Source organism: Zalophus californianus, chromosome 4 (assembly GCF_009762305.2).
Source record: "Zalophus californianus isolate mZalCal1 chromosome 4, mZalCal1.pri.v2, whole genome shotgun sequence".
NCBI lineage: Eukaryota > Metazoa > Chordata > Mammalia > Carnivora > Otariidae > Zalophus > Zalophus californianus.
The window spans coordinates 25,150,765-25,175,357 of NC_045598.1; the positions used below are offsets into that span (position 1 = coordinate 25,150,765).

Genomic DNA, 24,593 nt, shown 5'->3' on the forward strand with positions numbered 1-24,593 from the left:
GTGGCGGTGGTGTGTGGCGTGCTCTGTGTGAGGGCGGGGCTGGGGGGCACCTTTCCATTGCTCCTCTCCCCTCCCCCGCCCCCCCAGACTTGGGGAAGAAGGGACATGGCCCCTCACTGTGGGCTGGCCTCACCCCAGCTGAGCCGAGTGCTAGGTTGTTGGTTACCCTACAGCTCCCCGTGAGGGCGGCAGCAAACCAAGAGGGTTTTTTTGTTTTGTTTTGTTTTTTGCTGAGCATCATGTTGCAATTAAGTGGCAGGAACACAGATTTCAGCCAGGTTTGTCTCATTCTGAGTGAGGCCTTTTGGGATGTATGGGGTCCACCGGTGAGGTTTACAGCCCCCGCTCCCAGAGGGGCAGCCACATCCCCATTACCCTGCCCACCTTTGGGGGTCCATTATGAGTGCCCGGACTTGGGGAAGCAATTCCAGTGATTGAGGGAACCAAGAAGCCCCCTTCACATCCATTTTCCCCAGGTGGGTCAGTGTTTTGATTGCCTGAGAGGGAAATGCAGGAGTTAACTACCCCAAAGTTTATCAAGGCTGGTCCTCTGCTGGGCATGACTTAGAGAGACAGATGTAACTCTACCAAGAGTCACCGTGGAGCTCACCTTCAGGAATTCACTCCGAGTCCTCACAGGCCTTGGGTGTCAACACTTGGCTGCAAGTGATAGAAAGCCCAATCCAAACAAGGATTTATTGGCTTACATACCAGGACCGTGCAGGTGTCAGGCCAGCCTCAGGGCCCAGTGGTGTCTCCAGCTCTCCACTTGGCTTTGTTCTCAGAGTCGGTTTCATCCGTGGGCCCCTGTGGGGTCAGCAGCTCCAGCCTCGCGGGCCCCAGATTTCCAGCAGTCCAGACTCTGTCTTGCAGAAGCTCCAGGAAAAGTCTTCCATAAAGGAGCTGTGATTGGGACTGGTTAGGTACCATGCCCGAACCAATCACCGTGACCGGAATGTCTTACTTGATTGGCTGAGACCTAGAACCCATGCTCTAAGCTTGGAGCAGAGGGTGAAAGCCCAATCTGTAGTTCATCTCCCCAAAAGGAAACCAGACGTGTTAACATTGCGGGGGGGGGGATGGGTGTGGAGTAGCCAGGAACATGTTTTTGGTAACTTCACAGGCCTCCTTGCTCTCTGTGAACTTGACCTCCCATAGCCTGCTCTGCTGTGAAGGGGTGGGCGCCGGCAGCCACCCGGATCCCACATGACCCGATCCGGGCCACAGCTAATTGGCCAGTGGTAGACGTCTGACTCTGCCCCTGGAGCCTTAGACCACGGCTGGTTCATGAGAGTGGACTGGGCACACCTCTTCCCAACTCCATATTTAGTGAATGTGGTTTGAAATCAGCCATGGTGGGGTTCATGCAACAGAAACTGGCAAAGGCTACAAATGGGGGCTTTCTTTTTCTTGGAAGAGCCAGTTGCTAAACGCTTACCAGCACACTGCGGGCTGACCCTCCGATCAGCTTCGCCAGTCCATGGATTAGGAATAAGTTAGGAGATGGTGGACTCCTGAACTGGAAGACCGTGTGGTCCAGGGGTTGGGATGTGTGTTGGGCCAGACACAAGCTGGACAGAGGCAGACAGAAGCAGAGATGGACAGAGAAGACCGAGAGCCTGTGTCAGACTCAGTTCCTGACTTCCCGTCTCCCATCTCCTGGCCAGGTGTAATTTCCTCCTCGTTCGCACATCAGTTGAGTTTAAGTTGCTAGCGGTGTGACACGGGGCAAGTTACGTACGTAACCTCTCCGTGCCTGATTTTCTAGGTAAAATGAGGGAGGTGCCTGGGTGGCTCAGTTGGTTGGGAGACTGCCTTCGGCTCAGGTCATGATCCTGGAGTCCCGGGATCGAGTCCCGCATCGGGCTCCCTGCTGAGCAGGGAATCTGTTTCTCCCTCTGACCCCCCCCCCCCATGCTCTATTTCATTCTCTCTCTTAAATAAAAATAAAATATTAAAAAAATAAATAAATAAAATGAGGGAAATAATAGTAACCAATTTGTAGGGTGGATGTGAGGAATAAATGAATCAATATATGTCTAATGCTTAGAATGGTGCCCGGTACATAGTTAAGTACCAGTAAATGTAATTGTGACTGTTCCTGTTTGATGTGGCCCTGGTCGATCTAAGTCCCTTATGATCAGTGAGCTCTGACTAGAGAGCTGACGATATTTGGCAATTTCTGGGGGTGGCGTCTGAGCTGGCCTGGCAGGGTGGGGCAGCGGGGGTAGGTGAAGATTTGACATGTAGGAGTGACACTCGGGACTGGGAGCCTGCTTTTCATCTGCTCGCCTGGAAGCTCTCAGGTGCTCCCACTGCCTCTGAGGCCCCCAGCAGGTGCTGAGGACAGTGTTGATTGACAGTGATCCGGATGGAAGTGGCTGCAGAAAGAGCTTTGCCCCGCCTTCTGCTTCTGCCCCAAGTCCCTCTAATGCCCCCAGCCCCAGCGAGGGCCTCTGGGTAAGACGAAGGAGGGAGACACTCCAGAGAGATCATGTGTTCCACACTGCAGCTTCCTTGACCCTTCCCCATACTCAGGAAGGTCTCCACCCACAGCGTGCGGCTGCCCCGGCCTAGCATCTGGAAACCCCTGCCTGTGCCATCATTTCCTCTGTAGGACAGGAAAGGGGTGTTCTTTTGGCAGAGCCTTTGCACTATGAACTTGCTGGAGAAGGGGCAAGCAAGGAGAGGGAGAAGGCAAGTTACATTTTCTGGAGCACCACAACCTCTGCAAGGAGGGTGATCGGCATCCCCACTTGACATAGAGACTCAGCAAAGGTAAGGGACTTGTCCACAGTCACAAGCAGAGTGCGAAGAGGAGCAGATTCCCACCCAGATCTCACTAGCTTGTGCTCAGGTGTCTCACGGCCCCTGGGGGTGGTGACGGTCGGTGTGGGTGGCCCTCGGTGAATACTGCGGGGTCAGGTGGAGGACACATGCCCACCAGAGGAAGGGATGTGCCAGCTGAAAGTCATCAAGCGATAACCTGTTCTCAGGCACACCTAGCTTGTTCTTATGTCTCATCCACAATCCAAATGGCCTTCTGGGTTTTGCTAATCTAGTTCGGGTGGGAGGCACTGGGGAACTTCAAACTGTTTTTGAGAGGGCAGAGATCTCTTAGGTCACATCATCAGTAAGTGGAATCTACTTGTAAAGATGATCAGATTGTAAAAATCATCAGGGTTGATTTATGCCAGAGTTGCTGTCCTTCGGAGGAACAGTGGAGGCTATTAAGGCAAGGTCTTTGAGAACATCACATAAAGGATTCAGGGGACCTGGGGTGAAATCCCATCCTCCCAGGGCCTCAGCGTTCCCAGGCATCAGAGGACAGCTCAGGGGCTTCCAACTGCTGCCTTCCCTGGCTCCTTGGAGGGCCTGATGAGTTCACCTCCTGTTCAGAGCCTGTGTTCCCCTCCCCTCCCCCAGGATGAAGACTCTGGATAGCAGTCTTGGGTAAGGAAACTTATCTCCCAGACAGCCCTATGGGCCCCACATCAAGGAAATGTCCTTTTGTGGACACTGCCCAGGAGAGAGGGCCATAAAGACACTTTTGGAATAATTTTATTACAGCATTACTTAAATATGTACAAACTATGCTTGAGGGCGGGGAGAGGTGGAAGGGCAAAGCCAAGGACTCAGATGCCACCACGTTTCCCCTGCAGCAGAAGCTTTCTCCTGTTCGCCCAGAAGCTACTGTCTTTTCGGAGGGCCAGTCCTAGCTCTGCAGCGGTTGCCCAGACTGACTCACAAGATTCTGTGTCCTTAGGCAGTTATGTTCCCTTTTTGCGTCTCAGTCTCCTTATCAAAAAGGGGGTTGGGGTGGCGGTGGGTGACGGGGGCTAAAACAGCTCTCCAGGAGGCATCAGCTGAATCCAGTAAGGTCAGAGGCGAAAAGTCTAGAGGCAGCCTGACCGAGGCGCTACTGCCCAGCGTGCGTCGTTGTCGGTCGCTGTTGAAAGTGGGGGAAAGGGGAACTTTCCCTCCCAGCGAGAAGCTCCCCAAAGGCCACGCTCCTCCTCCCACCTCCACGATCCCAAGGCCGGGCACCTGGCCGGAGCGGGCAGGGCTGTTTGCGTCCAAACTCTCGCCGCCCTCCGGGGCGCCCGCACGGCTTCAGGCCCCACCCCCTTCCTGGGCCGGTGGGGGGCCTAGTCGCGCAGCAGGGCGTACTCTTTGGGCGCCCAGAGCAGGCGCGGCTGGCGGATCTCGGCCCGCCGGCCGATCTCGGGGCTCCAGCAGAACTCTGGCGACAGCACCTTGGCCGGCTTGTGCAGCCAGAAGAACTTGTTGAGGTGGCTCTCGTCGTGCCAGCGCGCCTCCAGGCCGCGCTCGCGGTCCCGCCGCAGATTCCGCGCGCAGTGTGCCGTCAGCCCGCGCAGCGCCGCCACGCTGCCCCCGAACACGGCCGCGTGGTAGTAGAAGTCGCCCTCGCCCAGCGCCAGGGCGGCGGTGGAGCGCACGTCGCGCTCGTACGGCAGCAGCCACCGCGGCCAGTGGTAGTGCCAGGCGTGCAGCTGCGCCACCGACTCGGCCAGCACCTCGGGCCCGAAGGCGCCGCGGAAGTGCTGGTCCACGTCCATGCAGAGCACGAAGTGCGCCTCGCGGCCCAGCCGCCCGCCCAGCGCCTCGTGCAGCGTGCGCATGCGCTGCATGGATACGTCCTGCCAGCGCGGCTCGCGGGCCACGCGTTCCACGCGCAGCCGGCGGCCTGGGGCCAGCGCCACGCGGGGCACGGCGGCCGGGCGCTCGGTAAACACGTAGTACACCACGCGCTGGCCCACCATGAAGTGCTGCTCGGCCGTCTCCAGGAAGCGCGCCAGGTACTTCTCCAGGTATCTGCCAGGCGGGCGGGGCGGGTCAGTCTGAGCGCGGCTCCCACCCGGGCCCCCAGCCCCGGCCCCCCCGCCCCCGCCCCGCTGGGGCTCCCGGCGACGGTCCCCCTCCAGTCCCCTCCTCAACCCTCCAGTCGTAGCTTTCACGGTGGACAGAGGTGACTGCAGATTGCTCGTCTCTGCTGCCCAGAGGGGCTCTGGGTTCCTTCCCTTGAACGTGGGCTCCCACTACCTGCCTGGAGCAACAGGGTGCCCCGGCAGAGAGGCTGGGCTGCTCCTTTGGGCGACTGGCAGCGTTAGCCTTTGCCTCGTTAGGGCTCCGAGCCTTCGCTTACGAAGTCCCAGACCCTTGATGCCGCAGGGACGTGAGGAAGCCCAGCTAGCTGCGCAGAAGGCTGCGTGGAGACCGTGCCCCACCGGCGTTCAGCAGTCGGCCATCCCAGTGGAGGCTCAGACTCTGGGGAGCAGTGAGGAGCCCTTCCTACGGAGCCCGGTGGGAATTTCTGCCCACAGAATCATGAGCTGTAACAACAGCTGTTCTCAGTGACTGAGTTTGTGACAGTTCCTTACATAGATAACCAGGATGGTCCTTGTGCTGGGTGGGCTCCATAGTGCTGGTGTCCGGGGAGGAGGGAAAGGAAATGGACGGTGCTGTCCTCTTCCTGGGAGCCTGGGACAATAAGGTGCTGTCTTTGACTCCCTCTTCACTTTAGGATCTTGTGGCCCACAGGGTGCCCCACCCCTACGTCACATGCACACCCGTTCCATTCCCTGCCTGGACAGCACCGCTCCCCTCCCCAGGCCTTACCTGCCTACAGCAAAGACTGTCAGCCCAATGGTGAAGTTCTGCTGCAGAGCCTTTTGCTGGGCCACAGCTGGGTTGAAGGTGCTGTCCCAGATAATGGGGGCCCCCCAGGAGGTACAGGTCAGGACATCAGGCCGGGCCCTGGCCAGGGCAGGGATGGAGAGATAGGTCCATTCATCCACCCATTTGGTGCACGTTCACTGCCACCTGCCCGGTGCTGGACCCTAGGGACCCACTGATGGGTGTGCCCCGGCCTCGCCCCTAGAGATCCCTAGCCTAGATCGAACACGGAGGATTGGGAGATGTGTCACCTGATGGGGCCGCCGGAAGGAGTACCTGGCCCTGCTGGGGTGAGGGATGTGAGGAGGGCAGGACACTGGGGCAGAGCTCTGGAGGGTGTGTGGGCGTTAGCTCCTTACCAGGGATTCAGGAGACCCGTGAAGTTGTCTCTCAGCAGGGCCATTCTGGCAGAAGGGCAGACACCCATGGGGATGAGGGTTTCCAGATGCCTGTGGGGTGGGGGCAGCAGTGAGGGAGAGGCATGACAGCCAGCTCAGGGCCCCTCTCACTTTGCTCTTTACAAGGAGGGAGAGCCCACAAGGCCAAGTGTGCAGCCAAAGAGCCACCACCCACCACCCACCACCCGCACTTGGAAGGAGCCGCTTTGACCCTGACCCTGCTGGTTCCCACACTGAGTGCTGGGGGAGGGGGGTTGTACCTGACTATAGAGAGCCCATGCTGGAGCAGCCCTAAGAGGCCAAGCGCAAGTAGGATCAGCCAACAGAAGAGTCTCTTCCAGGTCCTGGGTGGTGGGGAAGGGCGTTAGCAACTCATTTATATGCACACATACACATGAGAAATTGTTTATGTAATTTTAATGTTTCATGTTATTTATTTTTGAATACAAATATATCCTATTTGGATGGTACAGGCATTCAAAGGACAAGAGTATATCTAGTGCAGTCTTTCCTGGTCCCAGCCACTCAGCTGCTCTGCATGGAGGCAAGCCAGTATGACTCTTTCCTTGCGCCTCCTTCTGGAAGTGGTCGTGCATGTACAGGCAAATATGAATATGGGAGCACAGTAGATACGCTGTTCTGCACCTTGCACTTTCCACCGCCTGCACTGATTGTCTTTGGCGCTGGTCCCTCTCAGTACCCGATGTGCTTTCTAACCCTTTTCCCCAGCTTTCCAATATGCCACTGATCACTTAAAGCTAAGCGATGAGAGCAAGGCCTCACACATAGTACTCACTCGGTATACTCTGGCTGTTGCTGTTATTATTATTGTTCCCGAGCAGACCCCCATGGCCTCCTGGACAACCTCCCAACTCCACTCTCTGCCCTATAAATCCTTCCCAAGTCTAGCTCCCCCAGTCTCTCTCCAGAAGCCTGCCAGGTCACACACTCCTGCCTCCTGGCCTTTTCTGCTACCCCACTTCGCTGTTCCTCAGTAGATTTATCTAGTAGATAGCTCGGAGACGCATCTTGTGGTGGTGTGTGTGCCCGTGTATCCACCTGCGCACCATCTCAGCACATGGTACCTCCTTCTGTTCAGTTGGCCAAGCCAGAAACCTGGCTGCTCCCCAACCCCTCCCTTTCCCTCACCCCCGTCTGCTGTCAGTCCCCAGGTTGGGTTGATTTGGCCTCCTTTTTTTTTTTTTTTTTTTAAAGATTTTATTTATTTATTTGAGAGAGAGAATGAGAGCACGAGAGGGAAGAGGGTCAGAGGGAGAAGCAGACTCCCTGCTGAGCGGGGAGCCCGATGTGGGACTCGATCCTGGGACTCCAGGATCATGACCTGAGCCGAAGGCGGTCACTTAACCAACTGAGCCACCCAGGCGCCCTGATTTGGCCTCCTTAATTCCACCCCCCCACCCCGCTCAGCTCCTGCTGTGCCCCCAGCTTCCGCAGCGACCCCGCCTGCACACCTCTCACCGGGATCACTGTGGCACCAACTTCCCTGCTCCCAGCCACTTCCTACATGGTCCCCAAAGCCATCCTGTAAAATGCCCGACCGCCTTAACAGGGTCCACATCACATGACCAATCATCCAAGAAGTAATGCATCGAGGAGGCAAATACGTGTGGAAATGTTCACCATCACTAGTAACCCAAAGACATACAAATTAGAACAGGCTGGCATGTTTTATCTGTAAAATGAGCTTTTTAAAAGGAAATAAAAACAGCGGTGCTGCAAGGATACAGCGGGGCAGACACTCTCACACTGCTGGTGGGGGCAAAGGGTGCCAGGTCTTTTGTGGAAAGCTGCTTAGCTATGGGAATTGAAGCCTTCACTGTTCATCCCCTTTAATCCAATCACCCCAACTTCTGGGAGCCTGTTCAGTATGGAAAAAGTTGATGCGTCAAGATGTTCACGAGTTTCTGCTTATTCATGCACTCACCCTATATTTACTGGGCACACGCTCAGAATCAAGCACTTGCTGGGTCAAGGATTCTGAGGTGAGCGAGGCACAGACCTCATCTTCAGGGGATGGAGTCAGGAGGATGTGGGTGGCCAGGAAGAGAGGGAATGGGTCAGATGACAGACTGCAAAGAGATGAATGGAACACGGCACAGTAAAGGCTGCAATTAGCATAAATACAAGATGCTATGAGCCTTGACAAATGGGGAGGAAGTCAGGGAGGCTTCCTGGGAGAGGTGGCCTCTAATAATGAGAAGTTACCCAGGCAGGGAAGGCAGCTGAGCAGGGGGGGAAGCTTATGAGAAGAAAACAACAATGTACAAAAGTGAGAGGTGAGAGGAAGCTTGGGCTGTGCAAGGCCTCCATTCTGCAGGATGGAGTGTGGCAGCAGGGGGTTGGGGAGGGAGTGGGGAGAGGTGAGGCTGGAGGTGAGCCAAGGCCAGATCACACCCCACCTGCATTGCAGGCGAACGGGTTTGAGCTTCACCTTGAGGACTCCAGGGAGCCCTGAAAGATACTTCCCCCAGGGAGTGATGCAGTCAGATTTTTATTTGGAAAAAAAAAAGTATTGCAGCTGAACTGTTGAGCTTGGACACTGGGGGTGGGGAACATGGCTGGAGGCAGGAAGGTGGGCTCCAAGCCACTGCCAGCCCTCAGCTAGTGGCAGGGTGAGCCAGGCGTTGGCGGTGGGGTTGGGGGGAGTAGCTGGTGAAGGGCTGTCAAGGCAGTGGGCTTGGCAGGACTTTCATGGTTCCAGGGCCAGGGGGCTGGGAAGGAGGCAATGCCTGAGTGTCCAGTGGGAGGGTGGGGAGAGGAGTAAGCAGAGGTGCGGTGGTGGAGGCAGGGGCCTGGGTGACTCCCCAGAAGCGCAGCTGGAAAGAGGGGGGAGGACAGGAACCGGAGGGGGCTGGGGGCCTGGGATTGGTGGCGGGGCGTGTGTTTCTTTCATGAGAGGCACGTGGGCTCGGTTGCATCCCGACTGGAGGCACCACGGAGAAGGCCTTGCGTGGGCTGCTGAAAAGGCCCCAGCAGCCAGCCCACGGACTGACTAAATCACCCTTTACTGACGACTCTGTGGTCACATGGAAAAATGCTTACGTGGGAAGCTTCAATGAAAAAAAAAATTCTCAAATTGATGGGCAGTATGATTATAATTTAGCAGCAATTAAAACATGTGCCAGAAAATAAGGCTAAAAAAGGAAAAGGTAAAAGTGGCTATGCAGTAAGTTATAGTAGGGTTCCCCCCCCTTTATTTTTCCCTTCCAGTTGTTTGTGATGTGCTTATGTTGCCTTTTTAATGAAGGAAGAATACAGAGTTAGCATTTTAGAAAAACCACCCCAACAAAGCTGTGTTAAGGCTTCCTACTGCCTGCAAAATCAAGTCTACGGCTCTTCGCCCCGTCCGAGGAGCCTTCAGAACCTGGCTCCTTTGCTTTCACATTTGAAGTGCCCTCACCAGACCTAGCTTTCCTACCTCTAGAAATGGGAGACTCACAGCGGGCAGACCACGGATGGTCTTGTAGCTGTGTTTGAAAAAGCAAACGGATGTCGGCAACCCCAGTGTTGATCAGTGGGGGATTGGATGAACAAGTTACGCTCATCTGTACCACGGAAAACAACACGACCCCTGAAAAGGATGATGTGGGTGTAGAAGTACTCTCTGGAAAAGAGGTCCTGATGTATTAGGTGGGAAAGGAAATAAAAGGAGTATATATAGAGGCTGATCTACACCTGCGTGCTCAGGCATTTACAGATGTGCATATCTGTGGTCTTTCATAAACGTGGGAAAAAATCTAGAACAGCATCGTCCAGTAGAAGTACCATGTGAGCCACATGTATAAACTGAAATTTTCTAGTAGTCACATAAAAGGTATGAAAAGAAACAGCTGAAATGAATTTTAATAGTATTTTAACTCAGTATATCCAAAATATCCTTTCAACGTATAATCAATGCAAAAATTGTGGAGATATGTTTTATATTCTTGTTTTGTACTAAGTCTAAATACTAAATCCAGTGTATATTTTAGATTTATAGCACATTTTAATTGGAATTAGCCACATTTCAAGTGCTTGGTAGCCACAGAGGGCTGGTGGCTCCTCTTCCGGATGGCGTGATTCAGAAGGAGAGGTACCAGTTAGCAAGGGGCTGAGACTGGAGGGGGGAGGGGAGTTCTACTTGATATACTTCTGTCACGCACCAGCGTACAACGAGCCTGTATTACTTTTGTTGTTTAGTTAAAGGAACAGTAGGCCCCAAATGGAGTCACTCCTACTAAGCCCTGTATCAGCAAACCAAACCAGTTAGCACTTAACTGCAGTTCCAGCTTGTCCCGGAAATGTACCTTTAACCAGTCAGTCTGGAATTACCTGGTCAGCCCTAGAGATTCTCTGCCTGATGGACCCCTGCCTTCCCCCAAAGGAAAGTGACCCTGCTTGAAAAGTCCACTCTTTGCTAGAAGCTTCCTTTCCTCCATCCCCTCCTGCCTATAAAAGCCTGCCATTTTGTACAGCTCCACAGAGCTCCTGTCTGTCTTCTGAGATGCTGCCCGATTCATGAATCATTAAAGAAAGCCGATTGTACTCAGCTAATTTTGTTTTTTAACAGACTGGGTGGCACTGACAGGATCAAAGGAGATTTCTGGTGGCTTTGGGGACAGTGAGAAACACAGGCATGGTACCCATGGGCCTCTTGAATTTCTCACTGTTTCTGAGGGCCTCAGGTAAGTTCCCCTTGGTTCTGAGCTCCACTGTCTTTGCATCAAGCTCCTGATCTCATTGGCTTTCCAGTCCGTGGCTGGTCGGCTAGAACAAGCAGAGGGTTCCACCCAGAACCCAAGCCCTGAGCCCTCAGTTTAGTTTGCAATCCCCCCATTTGATTGGAACCCCCAGATTCTACACTGGGGCCCGCTGGTGGCAGCTGCAGGTCCCCGATCGTTTGGACTCTGTCTGGACCTCTGCAGGTCCCCTTCTTTGGGCTCTGTGATTCAGGCCTCCCCCCGGTCCCCACTTCCACACTGGGAATTGCTGGTGGCGCACATGAGGCCTTCTGTCCGCCAGTCTGCAGATGACTGCTGGCGTCCACAGGCCCACCTCTGTGGCCACTGTTGGTTTCTGTTAACACGGACATAAGGTAAGGGCTATTGCTAGTGGGAGTCTCAGAAGTCAAAAAGCTGCAAAAATTGGTGGGGCGTGGGTCAAACATTTAAAAACCATTAGAGCACTTGCCACCTAACCTCAAAACTCATGTGTTAAGTTAGGCTAAGTTACTAGGTCTCGCCAACCCCAAGAAAATTTCCGTGCCACAAGGTACACTGTAAAACATCACACAATCCCCAATCCCACAGCATGTCCCTTTCAGGTATGAGTTTGGTTCTGAGACCCAAAGGCTTAGCTGAAACATTAATAACATAATAATAATGGGATCCTTAAATTCCAGAGTCAAGCACTTCATCTTCCTGCACACTGACTTGTTTTATGTCTAAGAACTGCAGTCCTGAAAGCTATCGATATCTACAAAATGGCACAATCTTACTAAAGCAACCTGGAATTACAATTGCCATTATGGAAAATACTCCATTTAGACAAGATCACTCATGTGAGAAGTGCACTTAAAAGCAAGGGTTCCCAGGGGCGCCTGGGTGGCTCAGTCGGTTAAGCGGCTCACTTGATTTCTGCTCAGGTTATGATCTCAGGGTTGTGGGATCCAGCCCCACATCGGGCTCCATGCTCAGCTTGTTTGCTTAAGGTTCTCTCTCTCTCCCTCTCCCCCCTACCAGCTCTCTCTCATTCTCAAATAAATCTTAAACAAAAAAAAACAGAAACAAGGGTTCCCAAATCAAACCAACTGAGTGTGATACTTATTTTGAGTGGTATACAGAAGCTTTCCAAAGGCTTCAGGATTCCAGAATAGCTTCATTAAAAAAAATTCATTGCGGGGTGCCTGGGTGGCTCAGTCGTTAAGCGTCTGCCTTTGGCTCAAGTCATGATTCCAGGGTCCTGGGATCGAGCCCCGCATTGGGCTCCCTGCTCCGCGGGAAGCCTGCTTCTCCCTCTCCCACTCCCTCTGCTTGTGTTCCCTCTCTTGCTGTGTCTCTGTCAAATAAATAAAATTAAAAAAAAAAACTCATTGCAAAAGGCCAATGAAAATTTAGATACAAGATCATAAACAAAAGTGTGCCAAGCCATTAGTCTTAAAGGGCTGCAAGGCCAGAGACTTAAAAAAGCACCTGGGCCTCCCACATTGCACCTTCCTAAGGGGCCCATCATTAAAACGCTGGCCCAGGGATTGATGTCTCAGTCGTAATCAATGGAGAAGCTGGAAAAGACAGTCCTCAAAGGCCCTGTGCAAAATTTCCAACATCAACTTTAATGTCCCTGTATCTACTCCCAAAGGTGGGCCCCCATATAGGCCCCTCCCAGAGTTGACAGGTCTCCAAGGGATTCTCCCATACTGCTACCAGTAATTCCTTTAAACAGGAAAAGGGAAACTAACGTCAAAATTAATTTTAACAACTGGCCAAATTCTGGTAGATATTGGAGCTACACCCTCTATTTATTTTTTTAAGATTTTATTTATTTATTCATGAGAGACAGAGAGAAGCAGGCTCCCAAGGAGCAGGGAGCCCAATGCAGGACTCGATCCCAGGACCCTGGGATCATGACCTGAGCCGAAGGCAGATCCTTAACCATCTGAGCCACCCAGGCACCCTACACCCTCTACTTTAAACCTCACTCAAAGAGCGCCTGGGGTGGCTCTCTGGGTCAAACATCCGGCTCTTGATCTCAGCTCAGGTCTTGATCTCAGGGTCCTTGAGTTCAAGCCCTGCATTGGGCTCCACACTGAGCATGGAGCCTACTTAAAAAAACAAACCTCAGTTGGGGCCTGCAAGTGGGATCCTGGGAATGCCAGCTAAAGGTGAGAATATTCTCACCAGAGTCAGCTCTCCTGGATCTCTTAGTACCCTGTATAAAGAGAAAAGTAAGCTTTCACGTTGTCCCTTCCTTTCCAAATCCAGGCCATTGGTCATTGATCTTTGGGAATGGCTCTAGATCTTGTTTTTTTTTTTTTTTTTTTAAGATTTTATTTATTCATTTGTGAGAGACAGAGAACAAGCAGGGGGAGAGGCAGACTCCCTGCTGAGCAAGGAGCCCAATGCGGGACTCGATCCCAGGACCCTGGGATCATGACCTGAGCCGAAGGCAGACGCTTAACCATCTGAGCCACCCAGGCGCCCAGGCTCTAGATCTTGTGAGGATAGTATCTTTTGCACCTTCGTTGAGGGTACCTCTTGGGTCCATGGGGTTGTTGTGTACTGCCAGAATATTTACTGTTTCTCCTGGCTGAAACCTGACAAGATATTTGAAAGGATTTATTTTTTAAAAGATTTTATTTATTTATTAGAGAGAGAGAGCACAAGCAGGGGGGAGGGTCAGAGGGAGAGGGAGAGGCAGATTCCCCACTGAGCAGGGAGCCAGATGCAGGGCTGCATCCCAGGACCCTGAGATCATGACGTGAGCCGAAGGCAGATGCTTAACCGACTGAGGCACCCAGGCGTACCGATATTTGAAGGAGTTAATAGCTCTGTGGTCATAAATTTGGCCAAACTGGAAGCTGATATTCAAAGCCGGATATGAATTTTTTTTAGACCTTCTCCCTTAAGCTAAATGTACTTGGAGGGAAAGAAAATCTGGGGCACCTGGCTGGCTCATTTGGTAGAGCATGTGACTCTTGATCTCTGGGTTGTGAGTTCGAGCCCCACGTTGGGTGTAGCGATTATTTAAAAAAAATAAAGTCCACCCTTTCTTTTTAACAATTAACCTCACCCGTATTTGTCTCAAAAGGTGTGTGGGTACTGTAAAAATTCTGGCCTGAGGGAACACGTGTCCTTGGAGGAGTTTGCCTTCTCTCCCTGTGCCTTTGAGATGTAAATGCTCTACCTAATCTTCACCAGGGACTCTCCTCTTCTGGTTTAGGCCATCTCCTTGAAATGTAAACTTCATGGAAGTAGAGTTGACCCCTAAACAGGGGGTTAGGGGCACTAATTCACCTCCCCCTGCAGTAAAAATCTACATGCAATATTTGATTCTCCCCAAACTTAACTACTAATAGCTTACTATTGACCGGAAGCCTTACTGATAAGATAATATAAACAGTTAACACATATTTTGTATGTTGTACGTATTATATATTGTATTCTTACAATAAAGCAAGCTAGAGAAAAGAAAATGTTATTTAAAAAATCATAAGGAAGAGAAAATATTTACAGTACTGTATTTACTGAAAAAAATCCATTATAAGTGGACCCATGTGGTTCAAACCATGTTGTTCAAGGGTCAACTGTAATTCTTTTTTTTTTTTTTTAAGGATTTTATTTATTTACTTGAGAGAGAGACACACAGCGAGAGAGGGGACACAAGCAGGGGGAGTGGGAGAGGGAGAAGCAGGCTTCCCACCGAGCAGGGATCCCGATGCGGGGCTCGATCCCAGGACCCTGAGATCGAGACCCCGAGCCGAAGCCAGACGCCCAACGACTGAGCCACCCAGGTGCCCTGGGTCAACTGTAATTCTTAACAGAAGGGGGAAAAAAAGGAGGAAAGAGGCTTGTAAAACATAGAAACTGCTATAGACATTCCCTTGCCCCAAATCTAGTCCACAGTTTCTGTTAGATTACTTGTCAAGGACAAATACAAATCTTAAGTGTCTTCTCTGTAAAAACTAATAAAAAGCTGTAGCCATCTGAGCAACCTAAACTTATTCCAACTCTTATAACCTAGTAAGTTTTGTATTATACTGGCGTCATGGCTAAAATTTTATTTTATCTTAATTTTTTATTTTTTTGAGAGAGGGAGAGAGAGAATCTTGAGCAGACTCCACGCCCAGCGCGGAGCCCAACTCGGGGCTCCATCTCACAACCCTGAGCTTGTGACCTGAGCTGAAACCAAGAGTTGGACGCTTAACCGACTGAGACACCCAGGCACCCCTCGTGGCTAAAATTTTAAAACAAAAGCTGTAAGTTCTCCGCATCTGTCTATATGATCAGAGTGTTAGAGATGTGTGTATCTTCTATTACAAATAGTAGTACCAAAATTAATTTGTAAAAGAGCTCAACTTAACTGGCTTTAAAAAATTAAGCACTTACATGAATTAAGTATTCCTGAAAATCTCAGAAATATAACAGAAAATAACCCAAATGCTTTTCAGGTTCATGTGATCTGGGAAAATACTCAGTATTAAAGCTAATTTAAGTTTGGTTTAATTAAAATAGGTATATCTTTAGAGTTATCAGCACTGAATACCAAACAGACACACAACTTTTATTCTACTTAGGTTTTACTAATAAGTTCCTATCTTGGTTACAAATACTTATCAGCCTATAAAATAACTTAGGATGATAGCCGACTTTGTCTAATGCCTATAATGATGTTTTTGCAGGTAATCTTAAAAAAAAACTGTTAAGAATAAATGATTTAAATAGATATAAATGGGATAAGAGTTTCTAGGTGAACTTTTCAGCAAATAGTTTCCAAAATCTTTTGACTCCTCAAAACCTTCAAGTCTTGCTAAGTTAAATGATGAGTTAAGTGAAATTCATTGAATATATAGACCATCTCAAAATAAAATAACATGTGCCACACTGGAAAATTTACTATGAGGAACATGTACTTTTAGGAATATGAAATATATTCATAAAATTGACAGTAACAGTTCATTTGCAATTGTTTAAAGCTACTAGAAATAATAAAGAAATTTCTCTGTATGAAAGGAAAGCAGGATGTGCATTTTCAGTAAGAGAAGGTACGAAGAATGGAAATGCATTTTTGCTGAGGGAAAAGAAAGTAATTTTGTCCTAAAAGTAAGGCTGGTTGTTCAGAATGGGAAGGAAAAAAACAGGATGAGATCTTGAATGTAAAAAAGAAGGTGGCAGATGGTGTGTAGAAAAGGAACCTTAGGAAAAAGATTTTATGCGTGGTTAAGACAGCTAAGATTGGAATGGATATACATTTAAAAAATGAATTAATGTTAATCCCCAAAGTGCACAGGTACAAAATTAAAATTGGTTTCCTCTCTGTTAAAAGGACGATGTTTTCTTAGATGATAGGTCTGCAGTTGATAGGAGATTTGTACAGGGTTTTCTTTACCTTTAAGTAATCTGCCTGGAAACGAGAAAGATTTTGTGTCCTCTCAAAATAATTTCCCACGTCTCATATCAGATCTCTGGTTACTTAAGAAAACCCAGACTTCTCTATTAGAAAAGCTTAGGGCTTGTTTTTGTTTTACGACTCCTTAACTCGGTAAATTTCTGCAGACCCTCTAATTGTCATATGGTTAAATAGATAAACAAGTGATGCTTCACAATGACCTATGATCTTATTTGACCAAGTTTTTTAAAACCCCTTTATATCTTCGGGGGCGCCTGGGTGGCTCAGTTGGTTGAGCGTCTGACTCCTGATTTTGGCTCAGGTCATGATCTCAGGGTCCTGAGTCTGAGCCCTGCGTCGGGCATCCGCCCCAGCGCTCAGCGTGGAGCCTGCTTAAGAATCTCTCTCCCTCTGCCCCTCCCCCTCTAAAAAAGAAAAACCACCAAAAACCCCCCAAACCCTTTGATATCTTTTACAAACTCTGTGCCCTCCTCCCCTAATAAACTAATTTTTTAAACTAAAATATAATTCTAAAAGAAGTCTTTTTAACCTGGAAGTAACTTTGAGATTTTCCGCAGGATCCTTGGAAAAACTGCAAAAGAATTGTTCTCTCTCCTTATAAGAAGAGAGATGCCAAACTCATTAGGCTTATTTGATATGTTAAATTATATGGGAAGCATTGTCAAATAAGTGATATGAAGCCTTCCTTATGTTGTATTTGTGTAGGTATGTAAATGTTCCAGAAATTATGTGGAATTCCTGGAAATCTGATATGTCCTAGTATAATGTTATCAGTCATAATCTTGGTTATTATCTTAAAATGTTGTATGTTACAGAAATAGTCAAATTTCCTTGTCAATTCTATTTGACCAATGGCCATTTTTAAGTCTTTTGTCATTTATAGATGGTATTTTTTTTACTTTGATGCTTTTGTAAACGTGTTTCAGCTTTAAGGAGATTTAGTACAGGTTTCTGAAAACTTTTAAGATCATAAAACTGAAATGGGTAAAAATTTCCAGAACTAACAGGGAAACTGGATTCAAGCAGAACAAGTATTAATTACATGGGACTGAATGAACAAGGTGTATGCTTTTAATTTTGTATGACTTTTTGTTTGAAACATTGCTGGTTCCTTAATGTTTTGTTTTTCCATATTTAAGGAAACCTTTTTTCTTAAGCTATATGACTTATAGCAATTCAGTAAAGTATACCTTTGTAAACAAAAATGAAACATTTACTTTTTTTCCCCCTACCTGATCCCCTCCTGAATTTGGAAATTCTTGAGTCTTCTTTTCATGGTGATATAGTTAGTTATTTGCCTAAGTTCTATGAGAATCTGTTCTTGTAAGACATAACTGGAAGCATTGGTTATATTTACCAAGGTTTTGACTGACAGGAATTCACCCAAACTATAGGTATTTTAGGTAAAATTTAATGGTGAGTCCTTGGCTTGGCTTTCTGCCTCAGAGACTTTTAAAAGTTCAATCTGAGATTCCTTATGAAAAATTTCAGCAAAGCAGTCTTAAGATGGGCTTGTATGGTCAACCACTATTCTTACTGCACTTATGTAAATAATCAGGCCAACTTAACGCAAACAGATTAGTTTTACTGTAATTATATCTGGCAAATAGGGGTAATTGTAGAGAGAAAAATTCTGTTTGCACTTTGTAGATATTAGATTCTAATCCTGTTTATTGTCTTTGAGTTTCTGTTAAATGCCTGTACACAGAATTAGATCCTGAATTCTTCTAGTTTCTTCAAATATCTGGCTACAACTCTCCGAAAGAATTGTTTCCAAGTTTCTTCCGCCCTTCGGACTTGGGAGTCACCGAGCCCAAAGAATGCCCTGAATCTCCTTGGAAGGGACTATTCCAGGTCCTCCTCATCACCCTGATGGCAGCGAAACATCAGGGACTTGAACCTTGGGTCCACATCTCGCAGCTAAAGAAGGTTGCATGTGTCCTGCCATCCTGTGCAGATGCCAGAGACCTCCACATCAACGGACGAGGAAGAGAAGTATCTGACATCCAGGTAGACGGCTCCCGCCCAGAGCACCAGATAGAGACTTCCTACTTTAAGGCTAAAACCCTTACTTCTTTTCTTTCTTTCCTTTATTCTAGCATTGGCCTGGAAAGATAACACCTTCATCTGTATGTCCTGGGCCATTGCTGAAGGGAGGTAACCTTTCAGACTTCTAAATCTGTCTTTAAAAAACTCCGATCTGACCATGAAGGCAGAGTCCATTCACAATGCCACCTTCGCGGGGCAGACAGGGTCTGTCTTTGTAGTGGCTTTCATCCTCTTTGGGCCTTTGAATGCCTAGAGGGGCAGTGCCTCTTATCTAAGAGGGTTAGCTAACTGTGCCCCTGACTGTCACAGACAAACCCAGACACCCCATCGGTCAGTTCCCCTAAATTTACAACGTCAAGTTAGAAAGGACCTACCACGCGGCTTTTGTGATTCAGGATTTGCTTCCTTTGGCAGGTCCCTAACTCCCTGGTTAGGAGTGAATACAAATGAGGCTGTGATCAGGACACTCTCCTTAACTCTTGAAAGTGTGGCAAAAATCCAGTGCTGAAGCAATAGACACACAGTGAAAATCCTTAGACTCTCTGGCCAGAGTTGTTTTTGTCTTTAAGATTTTATTCATTTATTTGCCAGACAGAGAGAGAGCAGAGAGAGAGAGAGAGAGAGAGAGAGAGGGAGCGGGGTGGGGGTGGGGTGGGGGGTGGAGGGCAGAGGCAGAGGGAGAAGCAAGACTCCCTGCTGAGCAGGGAGCCCGATGCGGGACTCCATCCCAGGGCCCTGGGATCAGGACCCGAGTCGAAGGCAGACGCTCAACCGACTGAGCCACCCAGGCGCCCTGCCTGAGCTGTTTTTGATATTAGGACAGCCCCTAATGAACTTTGAGCCGAACACAGAGGAGTCTGGGCTGTGGTCAGTACCCCCTGCTGCACTGGGATGAACACTTCTAGGGAAGTTGAAACTCAGTTCCAGAAGAGTGCTGAGCAAGCCAGTTGGCTTAAAAAGGTGACTCCTTCCATGGGGTCTTTCTTTGCCTTATTTGGTTTTGATGGATTTGGGTCTTGGGGCCCGTGGCTCCTGAGTGCTCTCTAAGCAGAGACAAGTGTCCTGCTGATAAGAGCCACAGCAGGAATCCTGGGGCCCTGTCCTCTCTCAGAAGCTTTAAATGCACGTTCGACGCCCCTAACCACCAAGCGAATGCTCTCCCTGAGACTGGAGCATCAAGAAGGGAATGGAGTGAATGTCTAACTTAACACACGTGAGCCTGAAGTCATGACCTGCGAGCACCACACAGAGGAGCAGCAGGAGTGGGGGGAGCTTCGCAGGGACGGCTGGAGTGGCGCTCCTCTCAGTCAAACGGAGAATCTGATCAAAAGGAGGGGGAACGGTGACAAAAGAAACGACGGGCCCCACCTGGAGCCACTCACACTCGGTCCCGTCAGCAAACCACGCCTCGGTACCTAACGTAACTGCAGTTCCAACTTCCCACAGGAACGTACCTTTTAACCAGTCAGGCTGGAATTACCTTGTCAGCACTAGTGTCTTCTGCCTGATGAAACCCTGCCTTCCCCCAAAGGAAAGTGACCTTGCCTGAAACAGTCCACTCTTTGCTAGAAGCTTCCTTTCCTCCATCCCCTCCTGCCTATAAAAGCCTGCCATTTTGTACAGCTCCACAGAGCTCCTGTCTGTCTGCTGAGATGCTGCCCGATTCATGAATCATTAAAGAAAGCCCACTCGGTCTTCAAATGTACTCGGCTGAATTTTGTTTTTTTAATGTTGTCTAACAGAAGAAAATAATGTCTGTTTCTTCACACTCGTCTCTCGTCCAGCTTCCCCTTTTGTTCTAGTCACCCTGTGGGCTACCCCTAGTTGTGGCTCATTGACTTTAACTCAGGGGTTCCCACAGCCCCCTCCTCGTGTTCCATTAATTTGCTCACAGAACAGCTCACGTAGCTCAGGGAGGCAGTTTCCTTCCATTTCCTGGTTTATTTATGGAGACCCCGATCCAGGACTGCGTAGAGGGGCGTCCAGAAGGGTCCAGAGCTCAGGAGGGTCTATGCCCCCTGCAGTTGCAGGGCGCCACCCTCCCAGCATTTGGATGCATTCACCAACCTGGAAACTTTCTCAACACCAATGTCCAAGAGGTTGGGGGTGGGGCTGAAAGTTCCAAGCCTCTGATCATGGGGTCTTTCTGGCGGTTAGCCCCATCCCGACGCTATGGGGGGGGGGGGGCAACTCAAGTCACCTCATTAGCATAAACTCAGCTGTGAGGGGGGCTTATTAGGAATAACAAAAGACATTCCAATCACTCAGGAAATGCCAACCTTTCGAAGAGTTCTGCGCTGGGCACGCAGGGAAAAGACCAAAAGTCATCTTAAACCACACCCTCGACCAGAGTTTCCTCCTGGACCTGGGGTGGGGCCGCATCGCACTGCCCAGGGCCTCTGGTTCCGGGCATCACGAGTACAGTGACAGAGGACACCTGGGGGGATTGGTGCCACCCGCCCTCTCCACTTGGATGTCTCCCAAGCGTCTCACATTTAATGGCCAAAACGGAGCTCTTGATTTTCCTTAGAAACCTGCTCCCCACTCAGGTCTCCTCCATCTTGGTAAATGACATCATGATGTCCTGTGTTCTCTGTGACTGGTCCCAGTGACCCGAGTGGGGCCCCTTCCCCTCCCCTCATAGCTGTCAGTCTACCGAGTCTTCTTGCTTCTGCCTTCCCGCCAGAGCCCCAAGCTCCCTTGACCCCACCGCACAGAGCCATTCCCGCCTCACTGCTTCTCACCTGGATTCCTGTGTCTGACTTGACTTGTGTCTTCCCCCACCTCTGTATGTTTGCCCTTATTTTCCGACCAACCACCACCAAGCTCCAGATAATATACTTCAATACCTGGGCTCCTTGTGACTGACGCCTTCCTCGACGCCCCCCCAACACCTGCCGCCAGGTGCCCCTTGGACCCGTGCAAACCTCTCCTCCGGCACACGCCCAACTAGACCGTACCTCTGCCCCACCAGGCGGTGGGGGTCTGTTTTCTTGGGCTTTGTGTTCTCGGTGCCAAACCTGAGAGCCTGCCTTGTAGTTGGTGGTATTAATGATGGTTTGTTCAGTAAACCAATGAAGCAATGAATGGTTTTCTTGTCTTCATTCTCTTTCCCCAGCTGTGACTCTCAAGACTGTTTGCTTTCATGAACAGTCTACGCTCTTTACGAACAATGCCGGACATTTACGAGGCAGACCCTCTGCCTGCCGAGTGTTTTATGTCCCTATCTCATGGAGGTCTGCCCACAGGCCCTTGAAGGAGATGCCGTGATTGTCTCCACCTTATGAGGAAACAGGTTCAGAAGCATTAAATCACTTGCTCAGGGTCACACAGCTGGTTATGCCGCAGAACGGAGGTTTGAACTGAGGTCTGATCCCCAAGCCGGAACATGGCATTGGAGGCTCCTTACGACCTGGCCCCAGCTCAGCCCTGAGCCTCAGGCTCATCTCCCAAGGGTCTTTGGCCATGTCATTCCCCCAAGGCACCTCACGCCCCCCGCCAGTGTCTCCCACAGGAAGCTTTCTCTCCCTTGCAGCGACCACGCCACACCAGCTCCCGGAGGACGGGCTGCAGTACTACCCCCAGAGGGCCCCTCCGGAAGCACCACCCGTCTGTGCTACAGGGGCAGGAAAAAGCTGGAATACCTCTCTCAGCCCCCAGCTGTCTTGACCCTCTTAGCCAGCCCCCCCGCCCCCAACCTGGGTGGGGAAAGCTGATGCTTATCTTGGGCACTGGGCCTCAGCCAGGGCAGCCGGGCGGAGCTGGCCCCAGGTGGCCCAGGTGAGGGCTTGGAGGACACCCAGATGTAGGCCCGTGGTAGGTAGCTGCCCACTATTGCTGCCCCCTCACAGGCCCCCGCTCGGGAGCCCTTAGTCCACAGCGGCCTCTGCCTGACCCATTCTTCCACATGCCTTGTTCAGCTATTTTCAAAAGCACCCCCTCTACCCCACCTCCACCTCCAGAAGGTGGTCCTTGAAGCCCACCCCATGCTCTGTCCCCTACAGCCTCCTGGCTTTCAAGAACGGGTTGAAGATCAATCATTAGTTCTTAAGTGGGAACAAGTTTCAGTCCTGGGTGGTCAGTCCCAGTGGGAGGAGAGAGAGCTCTCAGCTATGGTGGAGGACACAGCCCTAGGTCTTCTTTCTCTCGCTCACCAAGGGCGCTCGGAGTTAAGGACAGCAAGAGGAGTTACCCAGCTCTCTCGACAAGATCCACAAGATCTCCTAGGATGCCGTCTCCCTCCACCCCACTCTGCTCCATGGACCATCTCTACCCCTTGAGTGATGTCCTCCTCTTTCAGAGTCCCCCTTCTCCCAGGATCAACATGGCTCAGCTGGTACTCAACAGGCCAGCTCTCGTGCCTCCTCCCTGACTGTTCTGGCCACCAGGCTGGACTCCTCCCAGGTCAGCTGTCCCCTCCTCTTCCCCCCGACACACTGGCAGTGTCCCCAACTCACCTGAGTCTCTCCTTGAGAGCCATGTCGAGAAGCTGGTAAGACAGCCGGCCAAGAAGAGCCCTTGAGCTCGGAGCCAGGGAAGAAATGACCAGTTCCTGTTGACTGGGACAAAGCAGCTCCAGGCCATCTGTCAGAAACCACACCCACAGGGGCAGGCAGAGATGAACTGCCCCAAGAGGGACTCCCTTGGGGGCGGTGCCTGCTGGAGGAAGCTGGCCCCAGGATGGGGTGGGGGCCCGGAGCCCCTTCGGGGCCAATCACCTGGAAGAAGGTGGATCTGAGTAAGGCCAGCTAGCTCTGGTTGGCCGGAGGCTCTGAGCTATTTCGTATTGATTTCTCTTAACCTGTGCAAGGGTGCGGGGGCTCTTCTTCAGTGTCTTGGAGCCCTGGGAAGGGTGTGGGGGTCAGGCTGCGGTGTTTGCCATCCAGGGAAAACCCTGTTCTGCACGGAGCTTCAGCCAGATCTCAAGGGCACTGGTCGCCTGAGTGTGACCTTGGGGAACTCACCATGGAATGGGGTACATGACATGCACCAGTTGCCCAGGACAGTGTAAGAGCCGCACAAGATAGAGGATATGAAACCATTCTCTAGGGTTTACACTGGGCAGGGTTTTTAAAAAAGTGCAGGTTGGGAGCCCTCAGAAATGTTTTGTGGATCATGGATTGTGACCAAGATTTAAAACGTATGAACAGGAAGAGAATTGAAAATACCAGAATGTACATAAGGGTAGGTATTGTTTTGTGAAATTGTTGCTTCAGATATCTATATTTAAGTGTGTATGAGAGTGGGAAACTTTTTTTTTTAATGGTGGCTCGTGATCAAAAAAAGGTCTGCAAAATTCTCTGTAGAGTGTAAACAACAGGAACAAATACAGGTTTTCCTGGTCTCTGAAAGAAGAGTGTTCTTTGTGAAAACTTCCATAAGCAGAAAAGATGTAAAGCAAAGACGGTTTAATTTAATTTAATCGTTAATTTAAATTTATGGAAAGTTTTTTCAGCGTTCCCAGACCCAAAAGTAACCCGTCTTAGGTTTTTCTGCTACCTTAGGACACACCTTGCTAACAGACAGCACAAATAAACGTAGATAGAGCCTGGGGTGGGGCGGGAGGGGGTCGGGGGCTTCCATTGGCGGCTGGCTGCCGAACAGACGCTGAACAAGCTATTTGCACTTTTTGCCTTTTTCCAGAAAAGCAAAAACCCTCTTGGGATTTGTTTTGCTCCGTGAAAACAGGGACTCATGTAGGTCTTTTGTAAAAGTGAAGTGGCCTAAGGTGAGCTTTCACAAGCGGGGAGATCTGTCTGGATTTAGAGCACCACCCTTCACATACAAAGAATGGCACCGGTATTTGTCTGTGTCGGCCAGTCCCCTCGACTGCACCACATCCTCTCTTCGGAGGAGTTTTGGTGCCCTCCTCCCTCACCACACGTGTAAGAACAAACTCAGGAGAGGCCTGGCTTTGACTTTCCTCAGAAGGGAAAACGGGGGTGGGGATCCAGGGTGCAGAGACTTGCCCAGACCCGCCAGGACCTCAGGGCACCTGCCCAGCGGTGCCCCACCCTCCCACTTTCCCTGCGGCTCAGCCCCTGGCCCCGGCCCTGGCCCAGCAGCCCCTCCAGTCCCGGCTCTGCCCTCTGGGTAATCAGAATCACCGGCAGGCCTTTGCTCTTCCTCCAGGTACTAGTTACAATTTAACTGGCTTTCCAGAGAAGTGTTATCAAACTCCTCAAAGTTATTGTGCCTAATCTTCCTGGGCCCCACCCCTGGAGACTGATTCAGTGGGCTGGGCCTCAAATGCACGTTTTAAACAGGCAGAAACGGGCACCTGGGTGGCTCGGGCGTTAAGTGTCTGCCTCCGGCTCGGGTCAT

General features: G+C 50.3%; 1 protein-coding gene across 1 annotated transcript; it reads right to left on the bottom strand.

Moving 5' to 3' along the window:
- Positions 1 to 3,551: 3,551 nt before the first annotated feature.
- Positions 3,552 to 22,854, bottom strand: A3GALT2 (alpha 1,3-galactosyltransferase 2). Its single transcript, XM_027582304.2, has 5 exons — positions 22,727 to 22,854; positions 6,356 to 6,439; positions 6,057 to 6,146; positions 5,641 to 5,778; positions 3,552 to 4,836 (listed from the first exon to the last, which is right to left on the bottom strand). The coding sequence occupies exons 1-5, from the start codon at positions 22,747 to 22,749 to the stop codon at positions 4,149 to 4,151; spliced, it is 1,023 nt and encodes a 340-aa protein (XP_027438105.1). The 5' UTR covers positions 22,750 to 22,854; the 3' UTR covers positions 3,552 to 4,148.
- Between the last annotated feature and the right edge of the window lie 1,739 nt (positions 22,855 to 24,593).